The sequence below is a fragment of the Xiphophorus maculatus genome, chromosome 17, assembly GCF_002775205.1.
Source record: "Xiphophorus maculatus strain JP 163 A chromosome 17, X_maculatus-5.0-male, whole genome shotgun sequence".
NCBI classification, from domain to species: domain Eukaryota; kingdom Metazoa; phylum Chordata; class Actinopteri; order Cyprinodontiformes; family Poeciliidae; genus Xiphophorus; species Xiphophorus maculatus.
In genome coordinates, this window is record NC_036459.1 from 402,778 (window position 1) to 418,561 (window position 15,784).

Genomic DNA, 15,784 nt, shown 5'->3' on the forward strand with positions numbered 1-15,784 from the left:
GACTTGGTAAATTATTGAAAATCTAAATTAATTTGATAATTTCAGCTCCTTAAATAATAATAAGTTATTATCTACTCTGATGGTGTATTGTTGTCTAAATTAGCTCCAATTTTGTGAATTTAATTGAATTTTTTTCTGTTTTACTGACATGTTGGCTCATTTTGTGTGAAATGTTTCATTGTGGGCTCATTTTAAGAAGCCTAGTGAATCACAAGGCGGTGCAGGAATGTAGCTTTAGGCCAGGTTTATTCCAGTTTATAATGAGCCTCTTGTTTTCTCTCTCTGGTGTTTTTTTTTTTTGCTCTGCAGAGGCGTTTTTCCGTTTCCCCGTCTTCTCAGCCAGGACAGGAGGAAATGAACGCAGCTGCATGACTTTTCTCCTCACTCCTCCTTTTGTTTCCCTTTTTATCATTTCTGCTCTGAGCAGAACGTGAAATGTTTCGTTTTAGCTTGTTTTGTCTAAATTTAGGCCGGCGGTACCAGGTGTGCTGACAGAAACAGGAAGTAGTGAGGTTCTTTGAAATCAAAAATGAAATCTCCTCTATGTGCCGTTTCGGAAATATGATGGTTTACATGATTAAAACCTGCTAGAAAGGGAAGGAAACCATAAATTTATTTGTATTTTAAATAGTCAAAACAATAAATTTTCCTGCTGGTTCCCTGAGAAATAAAAGTTATTCCAGAAAGTAACAGCTTTTCGTTTTTTCTGGGTTACAAACTGTTCGTAAAACAGTGGAAAGTATCCACTCCCTGGGAAAGTATTCACACTTTCCTGTTGAGATTTTACATAAAAGACCAGAAAAGGAAACTCGGTGTGAAGAAAGTGGCTCTGGTTTGAGCTTCCTCTTTTGGTCATGGTTTGTTATCACAGCTGAAAATGAGAGGAAGTAAAAGGTTCAGTTAAATCAGTTCAGCTGTGGGCTGAACGTGACCCGGCAACACGAGGGAACCACCGTCCGTCCTTCCTCCCCAAAACAGAACCAGCAGAATTTACTCTGTTCATTCTGATTTAATTTTCCCTTTTCTGACTTCAGTCACAGATTCATAAAATCAGGAACATTACACAGTCCTCAGCATTCAGCAGCAGAGTTTTCAGTCAGAAGCTTCTTCAGACAGTTGATGTAATACAGACTGCTACAGGAGAGCCTTCCTACCATCAGCATCAACAACTCTTTAAAACCTTAAATGAGTTAAAACTACATTGCATGTTTTAGTTGAATTTTCGTCCTTAAAACCTTTCCTTCCTGTTTTCTTCCTTATCCTCTTTTTCCTTCCTTTTTGTATTGACTCTTTCTTTGTGTCCTTATTTACTCACTTTCACTCATGCTTTCATTCTCATTACCTCGTTTTTTTCTTCCGTTTTTGTCATTCTAGTTTCTCTCGTTCTATTGTTTTTTTATCTTCTCTAATTTTTCTCATTCTTGTTTTCTCAATTTTTTTCTGTTTTTTCTCATTGTCTCGTTCTTTGTTCTCCATATTTTTAGTTCTTTTTCCTCGTTCTCTCATTTTTTGTTCTCTCAATTTTCTTGTTTTTCTATTTTTTTCTCACTTATCTTCTCTCTCATATCGTTATTCTCATTCTCTCTCGTTTTGTCTCATTTTTTCTCCTCCCGTTCTGGAAGCCATGTTGTTTGTTGCGTCATTCAGGAATAAAAACCGTCCCTAACTTGATATATTTCAATATGTGGTAAAAACGAGTTTCTGCGTCTCTCCTACCTTCCAGCCTCCGCCATGAGTCCACCCGGCCGTTCGCTCTGACCGATTCACCGACGCCGGGCTGGAGATGAGCTGTACGCAGTGGCAGAGCGTTTCCAGGAGGCGGCGCTGTTGAGACGGGAGTGATCGGGTTTCTGCCACCGCCATGGACGAGTTCTCAACCCGGACCTACGGCACCAGCGGCCTGGATAACCGACCTCTGTTTGGAGAGACGTCGGCTCGGGTAAAAACTCCAGTTAGCTCAAGATTCAATGGTTTTACCGTATTGGGTTCCAGCTGGTTCTGGAGTCACATGTTGAACTTTCTCCTGCAGGATCGGATCATCAACATGGTCGTAGGAGGCTTCACGTCTGTGGTGGTTCTGGTGAGTTCTGCTGTTGATCCATTTAGTTTCAAACCCCTCCCACTGCCAGAACTGAAGTTAAGCTTTCAGTTACTGAGTTTTCTAAATATTTGAACCCCTTCATGACCTGCATCTTTAGTTCAGAGTCGGGTTTCTAATAGCCAGACTGCAGCTTCTCATGGCTGAAGTCTGAGGCTGTTTTAACACCTGGTAGCTCAGTAGTTGCAACATTTGTTCCATTTCCAGCTGCTGTGGTTCTCTTTCCTTCCTGGCCTGTGGGGGCGCTGTAACAAGAACCACTGAAGGAAACAACATGAAAACTTCTGAAGACACTGAGTGCAACTTAATTCTTCATCAAATAGAAAAAAAATTGAGTGGGGTCAGATTTTAGAGGTTGAAGGATTTCTGTTTTGACCGTGAGTAATTTCTCCCGCTAGCGCTAGGCTAACACATTTGTTTTGGTTGTATTTACCCAGAATGCCCTACGTAGTAGTCTGACTCCTGCTTCTGGAGGGGCCTCCGGTCCACTTGGTGTTCACACGTGCATTCAAACCAAAGCAAAATTCTTTTTAATCGCACCCAGACCAAGGGTTTGTAGCCAGACCAGAGTTAGCTTAGCATTTACCAACCAAACTGGACTTTCTAAAAAAAAAAAAACGGACTGGAGTTGGATTAAAGTGGACTGCCAAGCGGACCGGAGACCGCACCAAAAGCAGGAAGTGGACTTCAGCGCAGAGCATTCTGGGTAAACACAACCCAGCATAGCGTTAGCAGGAGAAATGACTCCTGGTCTTTAGTCAAAGACAAGAGAAATCTACAACTGCTAAAATCTGACGGCACTACATTTTTGTTTCCATCTGGAGGTTTTAATGTTGTTTCTTTCAGTGGTTCTTGGTGCAGCGCCCCCACAGGCCAGGAGGGGAACAGATCAAAGGGGTTGCTAGATTTGTCAAAGAGAACCAAAGCAACTGCAGATAGAATAAATGTTGCAACTTTCACTTACCAATCGAGCCGATCTCCGCTGTGAACGTTCAGACTAAAGACTGATCTTCTTGTTTCCTAGGTAACCGTGATCGGCTCCTTCGTCTTCCCCTCGTTGCCTCCGCAGCCGCTCAACATCTTCTTCGCTGTCTGCATCCTGCTGGCGTGCGGCTCCACCATCGTGCTGGTAACTAAAACACTGATCTAAAATACTCTCTGGCTTTTTAACGCAATCTATGTACAGATGGAAATGTCGCTGTAACACATCTCTAACTTTTGCATTTTCCTTCCCAGCAGACAAACTTGAATTTAAAGTTTTGCTAAAAAATTTTCAGGTTCAAGATTCTGGAAACATTTTTGTTTAATTAATTTTCACTCAAAATGGTAAAGAAACTCTGGCAGCAAAAGTTTGAGTTTTTAAGTTGTAACTTAAAAAAAAAAAAAAAATCTTTGCTTTGTTGTTATTTAAAAATATGTACTTTAATACTTTTACTCTGTAACTGTTTTTACATTTTAACCATCAGTATTTTGGTCAAACATAATAAAACAAACATTTTAGATGAGGATTTAAAACTTTTCTGCTTTTAAAATGGCAAAAAACCCAGAGAAACTGCTGATTGTAAAAGGATTAAACGAAGATTTACTGTTTCTAGGTGAAAGTTTAAAGTGAAACGTTTTCTTCTTCTGCAGATATTCTGGTACCGACAGGGCGACCTGGAGCCCAAATTCAGGAAGCTGATCTACTACATGCTGGCCACCATCCTGCTGCTGTGTTTATGTGCCAACCTTTACTTCTTCGACGTCAGGTAGAGGAAGAGGAGGAGGAAGAGGGGACATCATGGCGTTGTCTGACAGAGGGAGGTCCAACGTGGACCGAGACGGGACCGAAAACACGGAGGGTTAAAGTTCCCGGGGTCAGAGTTCAGATGGCGGAACTCAAACAGAATCGTTTAAGTCGTAATGAATCCTGACCCTCCAGCGAGGATCAAACTTGTGTTTCTGGAAATAAAGATCTGAACACATTTAAGCCTCCACCGGGGGCGCCAGAGAGTCACAGTGATTCAAAACCACAGAATGAAAGTTGAACATTGAAGTTGAAAAATGTTTCAGTTTAAGGAGGTTAGCTTCCTGTAGGGCGATTTGAGGCTGAAACTGGAAACCTCTGAGTTTGGATTAAAAGGACATTAAATCTCACGGTGCGTTCAGGGGAGACTCTACGGTCAGAAATTCAAAGCTTCTTTTAGTTTACTAGTCGTAACAGGAAGATTTTTCACTTTAGATCGGGATCAAGTGAAGCTTTTTCTGCTTATTTACTAGATGCTTGTAAGCTGTTTGATAAAATTAGAGCTGGGCAATAAATCCGATTAATGATAAATTTTGGTTTATGAGGATTTTAATTTTGGAAAATCTGGATTTTTGTCCACCAATTCTCTCCGTAATTCAGAGTGATGTCAGCACACCCAGGGCGGCCATCTTGTTTTACTATAAGAATAGTCACAATAATAACGGAATAAAGTTGTAATATTACCAGAATAAAGTCTATTAAATAATAAATAGAAATTCCAAATCTTTTAACACATTATCAGTTAATAATCAGGACTTTAAAACTGTCAAGGAAACAACTGCATTTATTTCAAAGAAAATTCTACAAAAAACGACTTGGTTACTTCGGATCCTGACTTTTTTCTCATAATTTAGGTTTTTCTGGTAAAATTGTGTCTTTATTTTGATAATACAAATTTATTCTTGTAATTAAATATATTCTAGTAGCCTGGTCGTATTACTCAGACGGATTTAAATAAAAACCACACAATCTGATCCAGTATGAAAAAGTAAAATTTTAATCTTTTTTTTAATTGCCCAGCCCTAACTGAAATAATCTGCTCCGTTAATCCTGCTGGTGTTGAATCTGAGCTGGACTCGTTACGCTTCGTTAGTCTGCCTAGAGACGAACGTTTGTTCCTTAAAACTGGAAAATAAAATCAGAGGAAAGTCAATTTTAGATTCAACATACAGAAATTCACAGTTTTCCCTCCATTTTGTCACTTTAATGTGTTTTATTGTGATTTTATAAAGTAAAAGCCTGAATAAAATCAGTCAACTGGCTTCTGTGTCTAACTGAATGTTGGTGGAAATGCCGACGTTCCCTGAAAGCCTCAGAGATGTTTATACGAAACGTTTCTTTCAAGATGTGAAGGAAGGAAGGAAGCATAACTGGAAACCAGTTTTCAGATGCTGGTTCACTTCCTGTTGTCCACATTGTCTCTTTCTTTTGTGAGATTAAATATTTCTGAGTTTGATCTCTGAAATATTCTGAAAAAACATGGACATTTCTGAGCTCAAAATGTTGAAAGTTTGCAGGAAAAAACTAAAAAATTTGGACATTAATTTCACATTTTATAAAAAAAATTTCAACATTTGCAAAGTTTCAAACATTTTAAACTTTTAGAGCTCAGAAATGTTCATGTTTTTTCAAAAACAAAAAGAATCTGAAATTTATCTAAAGCATTTTGATTATTTTCTTGCAAATTGTCAACTTTTGGAAAGCAGAAAAAGTTCCCACCTTTTTTTTTCTAAAAAAATTCTGAGATTACTTTCAAAATGTTTGAATTTTGTCTTGCAAGTTTTCATTTTTTAGAAATAAGATTTCCGAGTTTTTTCTAGAGATTTTCTGAAATTAAATACATTTCATAGTTTTTTCTTACAGATTTACTCTTTTTTCTGCCTAAATATCCGTGACACGCCGGAGTGTAATCTTTTCCCTTCCTGACTTGGAGTTTGCGGTTCGACCTCCATGTGAAGGTGGGAATATTTCTGGATGGAATAAAAACAGATTTTTTCATGTTTGGCTGTGAAATAACATTTTATGTTGAAATAATTCAAAAACAAACTGAATGACGGTAAAAATTAATCAATATAAAGTCTGATTTCCCATAACGTTAAAACTGAAAACTGAACTAGTTTTAGTCCTTAGCAAATCGCCATGGCGACAAGCATGATTTTATAAATAAAGTCCGTTTGGCTCGGTTCGTCCCAGAGGCCATGTTCGGGTCGCTGCTGCCTTCACATTTCATGCAGGGATACCCTGAGATCTTCGTCTAAAAACGTCCCGATAAAAACCACTCACAGTTCGACTCCGATCTGGTTCCGGTTCTGATCCGGTCAGTCAGAACCTTCCTGGTTCTCCAGGATGGGATCTGCGGGCAGCGAAGAGGTCAGCAGGGTTACAGGAGTTGGTCAGGAGCGTTTTGGTCGGTGGTGCGTTGCTGTTACCTGTCAAGGTGCTGCTGATGTTGGGAGGAGAGGCGATGAGAACGGCGCTTCCCGACGGCATCCCAGGATGCACCACTGCACCCTGGACAACATTTAGAGGATGAGGTCAGGGATTCAGTCGTTTAATTTATTTTCTTTATTTCAAAATTTTTAGAACCTGGTTCAGATTCTTCAGACTGTCGGACCAGTTCTGGAAACCCAAACCTGAGCCGTTTACATCCCCCAAAGTTTTGTTTTTTTTACCTTCTCTGTGAAATCTTCACTTCCTGCCTCAGGCGTTTCCGTTACAACCGCCTCTGACTCCTCCAGGAGTGCGGCCACATTGAGGTCCTGGCTCCGCCCTTCCGGCAAGGGTGCGGGGTCAGCAGAGACGGTCTGGATGATGACGCCATCTCCGGAGCAGAGGCCGTCGGTCTGCGGAGGAAAAACAAGATGGCTGCCGAAAAACAAACGACAAGGACGGATGGACAGAGAAAGGAAAGAGAGAGAGAGAGATAGACCCACCGACAGGCTGTGGAGGATGATGTGTTCCTGGGAGGAGGGGGAGGAGCCTGTTGTCAGGGTTACTGTGCCGTTATTAGACAGGCTGAGAGGAAGGCTCTGATTGGACGTCGTCTGGAGGTAGAAGGTTCCGGGGGTTCCAGTTGGCTGCAGCTGGAAGGACTGGAAACAAAACAAACTAATAATTATCTGATTTAAGAGGGTTAGCGCCATGCTAAGAAAATACAATTAAACACTAGAATAAAGGTGCATTATGAGAATAAAGTCGTAATAAAGTCAATTTATTCTGTCAACTTTATTTTTTGCTTGCAGTAAAATTTCCAGATTAAAGTCGTACTAGAATAAAGTTGTAATATTATGAGAATAAAATTGAAATAGTACGAGAATAGAGTCATAATATTACAAGAAAAAAGTCAGAATATTATAAGAATGGCTCTCATAATTGTACGATGTTTTTCTTGCAATATTCCGTTTTTATTCTGGCTTTATTCCCGTTTTTTTTCTCCTTTTTTCTTAGTATGGGCCGCAAGTTTTTATTTTTTTCATTTTTTACTAGAAAAGCCATGTCTAGTGTACCAAACATGTCAGGGAAGTAAATTTGACAATAAAACTCTTTTCAAAACAGAAACTGTGAAGGGAGTAGTTTTTGAGCCTAGCCCGTTACCTAGCAACCCCAGAAGAGTTCCACCTCGTTACCTAGCAATCCAAAATGATCTCCAGCTCGTTTGGTCGGCTGGTTTTACTGCAGTAAATGGCTGCTGGTGTTTTGTTGTTGACTTACCATCCAGAAGCTACTTGCTGCATTCTTGTTGATCGTACAGGAGGCTCCACTAATGCTTTTCAAAGATGTATGGTTATATAATTTTGCAGCTATTTTAATGCATGAGTGTAAACGTTGAGCTGGGGGTTGTGGCTGGCAGCAGCTTAGTTGGATTTAAAGTGACAGGACCCCCTAAAGCAACTCATTATTTAACAATGATTTTTGCAAAAAAGTGTTGAAGGTGTTTTGAATAGGCCATAGAACCATCCTAAGAGAGCTTAATAGGTCACCTCTTAATTTTAGATGCAGCTTTATGGGTTAAAATTAAAACTACGGTGTCCTGCTGGGTCAAACTCACGGGCAGGATCTCGAAGGTCTGCAGCGCTCCTGAGTTCAGAGTGATGGCGTCTCCGTCTGCAGCCGCATCTGAAGCTGCAAACAGACACACGGTGAGCAGGAAGAACGGCTCGTCACATAACCGGCTGCGTCAGGTCGCCAGAAGGTCGCCGGCTCTCACCCAGGTGAGTGATCTGCAGCGGGATCTGGACCGGGATCTGCAGCGCCGCCAGTGGGCCGGAGACGGGACTGCAGCCGCTGCTGTCGTCCAGCCGGGCCAGGCGGATCTGGAGCGAGGAAGAGGAGGGACTGCCGGGGAGGGACGCAGTCTGTGATGATGTCATCAGCTCCTCCAGGCCCTTTAGGAGGACTGGCACCGCAAACGCAAAGCTGCATCAGTAAATCTGAGCTAGGAGCCATTTTTAGGACCAATCTGTCTTCAGGTGGAACGATTATTCAACAAAACAAAAACTGAGACGTCAAGTTTGAATTTACAGAGGATTTCCTCTGAGCTACACAAACTCATAGTTATAAACACAGTAGAGCCGCAGCTAAAAGTTATTCCAGTGATCGATTATCCTGATGATTAAAGCTGCAGTACGTAACTTATTAAAAATATGTTTTTTACATATTTGTTGTAACTGTCGCCATGTTGCGTCTGCTTGCTATGAGATAATGTGTGAAAAATATTTAGCTTCTCTGTCTTCTCCCAGCGATAACTAGAAAGGACCAATCAGAGCCAGGAGTAGTTACTTTTTATGAAGTAATCAGTAATAAAGTTACTTTTTCAGGCAGTCTGCTCACCGCTGAACGGGATCTCCTTGTGGTTGGCCACTTGTCTCTTGATGCTCCACCACTTGGAGCGCAGCCACTGAGGCGAGCGCACGCTGCTCCACCCCCACGCCAGATCCTCCCACTTGATGTCGTTCTCGTCTTCCACCTTCACCGACGAGATCCTACAGGAAACAGGAAGTTAATTGAAACCGTTTAGCCTCAGAGCCCGCGGCTGCCCGGCGCCGGACTCGGACCTGCGCAGGAGGTTCAGGTCATCCTCCTTTGTCCACTCGGCTCCTCCGCTGTGCTTCCAGTTCAGGTAGTTCAGCCACTTGGACCGACACTGCTTCTCTGAGCGCGTGCGAACCCGATCCGCCACCGTCGCCCAGGAAACCCCGGCCGTGACCGCCGACCCAGGCGACACGCCTGCCATTTCATACACCACCTCCGCCAGGCGTCCCTCCTCCTCCTCGCTCCATTTACCTGATGTGTAGCATTAGTGTTAGCATTAGCAATAGCAGGCAGCTGAAACCGGAGTAGCAAGGTTCTTGTCATCCTGACCCGTGTTGCAGGTTTCCTTCATCAGACGGCAGCGGTCCTTAACAGAAGAGGCGCTGCGACCCAGAGCCGCTCCGATCGTCGCCCAGTCGTTCCCGTGTTTTTCCCTCAACCTGGAAAAAAAAAACTGGTAAACGAGCCTCCGGCCACTAGGTGGCAGAAGTTTTTACTGAAACAGCAAAATAAAACAAAAATAGCGCTTTATCGTTTTATCGTTAATATTTTTGAATCATGATGAAAATTTTGATTTATTGTTTTCCCGATACATTTTAGTCATTGATGGTAAATAAAGTTAAATAAATTGAATTATCGTAAATGTTCATTTTGCTAAAACAGCTGCATGTTTATTTATCGCTTTGTTTTTAGACGCAGCTAAAACAATGAGTGGGTGTTTTGGTTGAATTGTTTCTCCTTTATTGTAAAAAAATTCTTATTGTGATAAGAACGTTGATTTATCGTAACAACATATTTCAGTCATTGATTGTGACTAAAAAACACTGAGAATTACTGGAATTTTTATTTTAGTAAAAACGGCTGCATGTTTTCAGAAGCAGTGACTGAGAGTATTTATCATTTATTATGAAAAATTCTTATTGTGATTTGAATTTTGATTTATGGTTTACAATCGTTGATCGTAAATAGAAAAACAAAACTGATTGAATGATCAGAAATGTTATTTTTGTTAAGACTGCTGTTTTTTTAAGTATTTGGACTGATATTAGGAGCAGTAGAGATTAGTGGGACAATTTTTCATATTATTTATACAGAATTTTTCTTTTATTTTAATTTTTTAAAATGTATTTATAGTCACAGTACATTTCAGTCATTGGTCATATGTGAAAAAATAAAACGGACATAATAGAAATATTATTTTTGCTATTTTCTAAATCACTTGTTCCATGAGAGCATCAAAAAATATCAGTAAATTTGAAAATATGATTAATTGCAGTTACTGTGTTACTTGTAGTTACTTGTTTTGAAATTTAAAAACAATAAAAAGATCTGTAAAAAGTTAAACCTGAGTTGTTGCAACTCATTTTGTTGATCTGTTTTGATAATTGGGTAATTAAATGCTGGTTTACTCACGTTTTCAGTTTCTCTATCTCCTCTGGAGTATACCTGGAGAGGAGAAGGACCAGTTAGCTCTCCTGATTGGGTCGCAGCCTGATTCCGGCCATCTGATCCTGAACTCACTTGCCGACGTGGTTTCTGTCGTCATACATCCGTAAAACTCTCCTGTAGACGGCGAACAGCGGCCGGTTCAGCCCCAGCGCCACCGAGCGGTAGAAATCCTTCCTCTCCTCTTTCGACATCTCGAAGATGATCTCTGCCGGGTCCTGGATGCCGCGGCGCTGAAAGAACACAGCACAGAGGATTCTTTACGTCAGGGATGTCCAAAGTGAGGCCCGGGGGCCATTTGTGGCCCTTGGAATAATATTAAATAGCCCCCAACTTCAACTCAAGAACGATAGAAATTTGGACCGTCAGCACTTTTCATTCAGATAGACACTTTGTCATTTTTTTAGGGTAATATTTTTCACTGAGAAACTTAAATGTGAATTATTCTGCTTCCTTGAACAGGTTAGGATAGGTCAATGGCCTATACAAAACATGCTCATCACATTATTTTGCACAAAATCATTCTTAAATAATGAGATTACAGTTTGGCCCTGGCTAGGTATCAGATGGAATTCTGCTTGGGTTGCTAGGCAACGGGCAGAACTCTGCTTGGGTTGCTAGGTAACGGCACAGTGGCTCATTTTCCACACACCAAAATGGTGTGTGGAAAATGTGTTTATTGCCAAAAACCAACCTAGTGTATTTTTTAAATGTTTTGACTGTTTTTGGATGCAGTTGAGACTCAAATGGAAGAATAAAAACATGCAAAAAGTTGAATTTTACAGAATAGGTCTCCTTTAGATCTTCTTAAAATTATAGTTGTTAGGTACAACACGAAGTTTTTGTCTTTTATTAGCTATTTTCCTATAATTACTATGTAGAAAGTAGGAGAGAACAGCAACAAAATGCTGCTTTTTAAAAAATTCACAGAAATATTTTATGTTTTATAAAGATTTTTTTATTTGGACACCACAGCTTTACATGTTTGTGAACAGGAAACACAGAAATAATGATCGCCATGGCAACGGCATACCTTCATGTATCGGTCGATGTTGTTGATCAGGATGTCGATCTCCTCCTTCGACCACATTCCCTGCTTCCACCTGTGACCTGAAGGACAGAAATCATTATTAAACTAAAAGTATTTGGTTGATTTGACTGAGAGCAGAGAAAGAGAACCACAGCAGCTGGAAATGAACAAGTGTTTAAGTTTTGATCCCCAATGGAACAGAGTCTACCGGACTCCCAGGTGAGGAAACACCTTAAATGTTTTGAATTAATAACGGTGGGTATTTGGACCTTTGTTGGCCAGCGTGTCTTTGTCCTCTTTAGTGGTGAACCAGGCCTGACTGACTGGTGACACCTCAGCCTTCTGCTCTTTGTCCTCATGCAGAATCTGCACAAACAGACAATAACGGTTCTGTTTGACTTGCTCTGTTGGACTCAGAACCATCTTCCACCATTTCCAGCTTCACGTCTACCTCGATCTCAGTGACGCCGTCCTCAGGCAGGTCGCCTTCAGCGGTGGCCGTCATCGTCACCTCAAAGCTCTCATCGTTTTCAGACACTAACAGAGAAAACAGGAAATTTAAAACCTTCACATCAGGTTTAGTTTGTGGCACCACTTTCAAACATCTGAAATATTTGTTGTATTTGTCTATTTTACCAGTGGCTGAACAGTTAATGAGCTTGTTACTTTAATTAATATCAATTTATTGCAAATGTGTAAATTGTTGTACTTCAAAATCTAGATGTCATGGTATAGCTGTCAATACCAGTTTTAGCCATAAGGTGTCAGTATTGTTTGTGGTCACATGGTGAACAAGAATAGATACAAGTAGAAGGAGAAATGGTTGAACCAGAGGTGGCAAACCAAATGAAAAAGTAAAATGTCTTTGTTCTTTCCTCAACACTATTGATTCACATTATCTACATTTCCATTTGCACAATTTGACATTTTGAAAATAAATTTGCTTAAAAGAAACACTGGAATTTCAAAAAAACTCAATTTTTTGATAAATAGTTTAGGCGGGTGGATGAGGAGGAGTATTTTTGGCCGTATTGCAGTTGTTTTATTTTGCAAAACTGCAGTGGAAACGCTTTTTTGGAATCACACGATCAACAACAGGATGTTACTATTGGACTTATCTCATGAACAAACTTATTCACGTCTTAGTTTATCAACATAAACTAAGACGTCAGTAGCAGTTCTTGGTTTGTTCCAGTTCACAGAGTGATATAAAGTGAGATCCTGAATTGGTCCCTTTATATGTAAACAAATAAAAGTCAGAGACAGAAAAAACAAACATCTCACTAGTGATGACAGAGAACTGAGGCGTCTCCGGGTTTTCCTCTGTGGAAACTCGCGTCTTCTTTTGAAGAGGCTCCAGTTCCTCGTCTGCAGAAAAACACATTCACACCTCAGTCAGACATCATACATCATAATTTCCCTTAGGGATCAATAAAGTATTTTTGAATTGAAGTTTAATTTGCTACAGCAGTACAAGCATCCTGTTTTGGTTACAGGTTGTATGTTAATCTTCTGCTTTCCTTGATAAAGCAAATATTTTAAAGGTGAGGAAACGAGTGCAGTCACAAGCTGTGTTTCTATCGATATTTTCTGAAGAAATAGTTTATGGAAACGGCAAAATTAAAAAATAAATTCTTAAATTTTGCAAAAACTGGTGGTGGTTTTTGGCTTTTATGAGAAAGAACTGATGTGATGAAGAGGGGATGGAGACACGTCGGGGTTTCATTACACTTTAACTTTATTTCATTGTGACTTTTTGTTTGTTTAATTCGTATAGATTTAATTAGTTTTTAGAATGTGTTTGCTAGTTTTATTAATTAAATACTGTTTAAGTTTAGTGTTTTTATTAGTTATAGATGTAGTTTAAGTTTTTTCATACAGTGGTTCATTTTTCAGTGAAGAATTCAAAAGGTAAAGTATAATGGTAAGTATCACACCCCCACCATGGACTGTTCTCCCTGCTGCCCTCTGGAAAGAGGTTCTGCAGCATCCGGTGCAGGTCCACCAGGTTCTGAAACAGCTTTTTTCCCACTTGCCATCAGACTGCTGAACTCTTAACTGGACTGCACTCAAAATCTGGTCTCCACTTCATACCTTGCACATGTACAGAGCTAAATAACTTCTATTTTACTGTCAGTCCTGCACTTTATATTCTATATTTATATTTATATTTATATTTTATACTGTATTTTATTTTATTCTGGAGTAACCTCACAACATTGGAACCTCAAACATTGTTCTGAGCCGTATGCAACGAAAATTTGTTCTGTATACACCCTGTGCATGCAAAATGACAATAAAGTCAGTCTAAGTCTAAGTCTAGTGATTATGTTTACAGCTTTTGGGTCATGAATACTCAACAGAAGGTAACATTTTAATAAAATATTTTCAATTACTGTAGAGCAACAAACTAATGCCAGTGTTTTCTCCCAACTTTTGCAGCCACCACTGAAAGTTTTTTTTACATTTTTCCAAATCGTGCTTTTTTTCTGCCATATGTAGCATTAACATCTGATAAATTCACACTTTTCATGGCCTAGTTGACTTCAACACATCTAAAAACAATAATCATTTTGTTTTTTGCTACATTTAAAAGTTCACTGAAAAGTCATTACTGAGTTGTCTGCTTGTTGACCCACCATTTGAAGGACAGTGCAGGATGATGCTGCCATCACTGTCACGAGTTAAAGTGACGGGCTTTCCGCTTTCTAATGCTGCTGTTTCTTCTTCTGCTGCTGCTGCTGAGCTCATCCTGCACCTGCTGGAGACACAAAACACACCAACCTAACTGCTGCTTCCCTGACACAAAGCTGGGTGCAACTGTAGCAGAACATAATGCAGCTAATTATAGTCCAAGCAAAACAAAACAAAGAAATAAGAACAAAAAACTTTTTTATGTGCAAAGAGGAAACAACAACTCTGCAAATATCAGCTAAATTCTGGCAAACTACTTTAAAAACTTAAATTAAAAGAAAAAGATGACACAATTGCTAAAACAAAGCCTTTATAAAAATGTTTGAATTGTTAAATTGTTTGAATTACAGTTACTGTATCATTTCTGTGGCCACTGTATTAGGGTAAACTCTCAAACATCTACAAGGAACTTTGTAAGCTTATTTTCTTGTTTTATGAATATAAATAAAGCTGAATACAACATAACTGAAAAATAACCGGTAACTAGTCACGCATTTACAGAAAATATTGTTGAATTAATTTAGCTTTACTCTCTGTCTCCCTCTGCCGTTTTCAACTTGAAACTATGTCAACAAGTACTTTTCTGGATTATTTTATTATAAATTACCATTAATAATCCTCATTATTATATAATATGCATGCCGAATTATAAACTTCGTAATTTAAAGTTGAGTTCATGTGAAAACTACACTAAAATATGTCTACAGTATATCTGAATCAGAAAATAATGGATACAATGACATGTTATCTATAAGGGGTTTGGAATGCGGCCCGTCAGGCTGAGAAAAATATAATTATGCACTCAATGTGCCTTGTTTACTTCTACAAAACAAGAAATAGAAACAGAGTCATATTCAAGACGTTCGAAATCTTGCAAAGAAATCCCAAGATTTCTCGGGGGTTTTTGCAGCTGCTCTGAAGCTAACAATTAGCATCGAGCTAAAAGAAAGACGACATAAAAATCTGCGGCGCCATGTTTGTCGACAAGCTCTAGCTTGTGGCGCCTGTGTGGTTTTGGCTATGATTTAGGCTTTAAAACGATTTTTATGCTTTGGTTTCGCTCCTGCACATCTGATGGTCTCTGTCCACCAAAGAGAAAGTGAATTTTACTTTTGATTTGGCTACTTACTTCCTGTTTTTGGTCCGGGGACTTTCGAGGTACCAGGATGAAGGTAAAGTGCCAGGATGAAGGAGAGCCTCACCGAGGCCACGGGTTGCCAGGTTTGATCCTAGTTCTATTTTAAAATGGTAAATAATAAATCTTTTGTTCATTTGGAGAAAAAATGAGATAAAAACAAACAAAATCCTGAAGTACTTGAGTTGCACCACTCTTCTCTAGTAAGAAGTCAGACAGAAATAAGTTGCAGTCAAGGATATGATCCTTGCCCATTATGATGTATGGAAGAAATTATTTTACATTTTTTATTTGGTGCTGCTTTGCATCCATGAAGCCTCATTGTCAAATTCTTTGGGATTTTGGCGTCATAGATCACATATTATCTGTGGTTTTTGAGATGCTAATCTACTTCCACAAGTAAAATTAATACTTTTTTGTCAGTAAATAAGTAAAAGCAAAAATCCTTCCAGCTGCACAGCATCCAAATCTGAAGATATCCAAACAAATAAATGATTAACAAAAGTCTACAAAAAGAACAAATCAAAACTATTGCAAACGAGCTGACAGGCACATATTTAATAG

General features: G+C 39.5%; 2 protein-coding genes across 3 annotated transcripts; one reads left to right on the top strand and one right to left on the bottom strand.

Moving 5' to 3' along the window:
- The first annotated feature begins 1,526 nt into the window (after positions 1–1,526).
- tmem243 (transmembrane protein 243) lies at positions 1,527–5,146 on the top strand. Its single transcript, XM_014473963.2, has 4 exons — positions 1,527–1,939; positions 2,030–2,080; positions 3,123–3,227; positions 3,731–5,146. The coding sequence occupies exons 1-4, from the start codon at positions 1,862–1,864 to the stop codon at positions 3,848–3,850; spliced, it is 354 nt and encodes a 117-aa protein (XP_014329449.1). The 5' UTR covers positions 1,527–1,861; the 3' UTR covers positions 3,851–5,146.
- Positions 5,147–5,497: 351 nt separating this feature from the next.
- Positions 5,498–15,286, bottom strand: dmtf1 (cyclin D binding myb like transcription factor 1). Of its 2 annotated transcripts, none has more exons than XM_014473964.2 (17): positions 15,215–15,286; positions 14,031–14,152; positions 12,676–12,759; positions 11,843–11,928; positions 11,661–11,757; positions 11,395–11,471; positions 10,437–10,594; positions 10,329–10,361; positions 9,246–9,355; positions 8,939–9,167; positions 8,715–8,866; positions 8,092–8,280; positions 7,933–8,006; positions 6,818–6,976; positions 6,557–6,727; positions 6,314–6,395; positions 5,498–6,237 (listed from the first exon to the last, which is right to left on the bottom strand). In XM_014473964.2, the coding sequence occupies exons 2-17, from the start codon at positions 14,140–14,142 to the stop codon at positions 6,203–6,205; spliced, it is 1,848 nt and encodes a 615-aa protein (XP_014329450.2). In that variant the 5' UTR covers positions 14,143–14,152; positions 15,215–15,286; the 3' UTR covers positions 5,498–6,202. The 2 variants fall into 2 exon arrangements, with proteins under 2 accessions (XP_014329450.2, XP_023205593.1); XM_023349825.1 differs by having other exon boundaries at positions 14,031–14,149; positions 15,215–15,278.
- Between the last annotated feature and the right edge of the window lie 498 nt (positions 15,287–15,784).

Excerpts from the sequence above, each read along its gene's own strand:
- dmtf1 (XM_014473964.2), bottom strand. The coding sequence starts at position 14,142 with ATGAGCTCAGCAGCAGCAGCAGAAGAAGAAACAGCAGCATTAGAAAGC. Across the intron at positions 12,760-14,030 it reads CCTGCACTGTCCTTCAAATG|ACGAGGAACTGGAGCCTCTT; the intron begins GTGGGTCAACAA and ends GTTTTTCTGCAG. Across the intron at positions 8,281-8,714 it reads CAAGGAGATCCCGTTCAGCG|TCCTCCTAAAGGGCCTGGAG; the intron begins GTGAGCAGACTG and ends TTGCGGTGCCAG.
- tmem243 (XM_014473963.2), top strand. The coding sequence starts at position 1,862 with ATGGACGAGTTCTCAACCCGGACCTACGGCACCAGCGGCCTGGATAAC. Across the intron at positions 2,081-3,122 it reads TCACGTCTGTGGTGGTTCTG|GTAACCGTGATCGGCTCCTT; the intron begins GTGAGTTCTGCT and ends CTTGTTTCCTAG. Across the intron at positions 3,228-3,730 it reads GCGGCTCCACCATCGTGCTG|ATATTCTGGTACCGACAGGG; the intron begins GTAACTAAAACA and ends CTTCTTCTGCAG.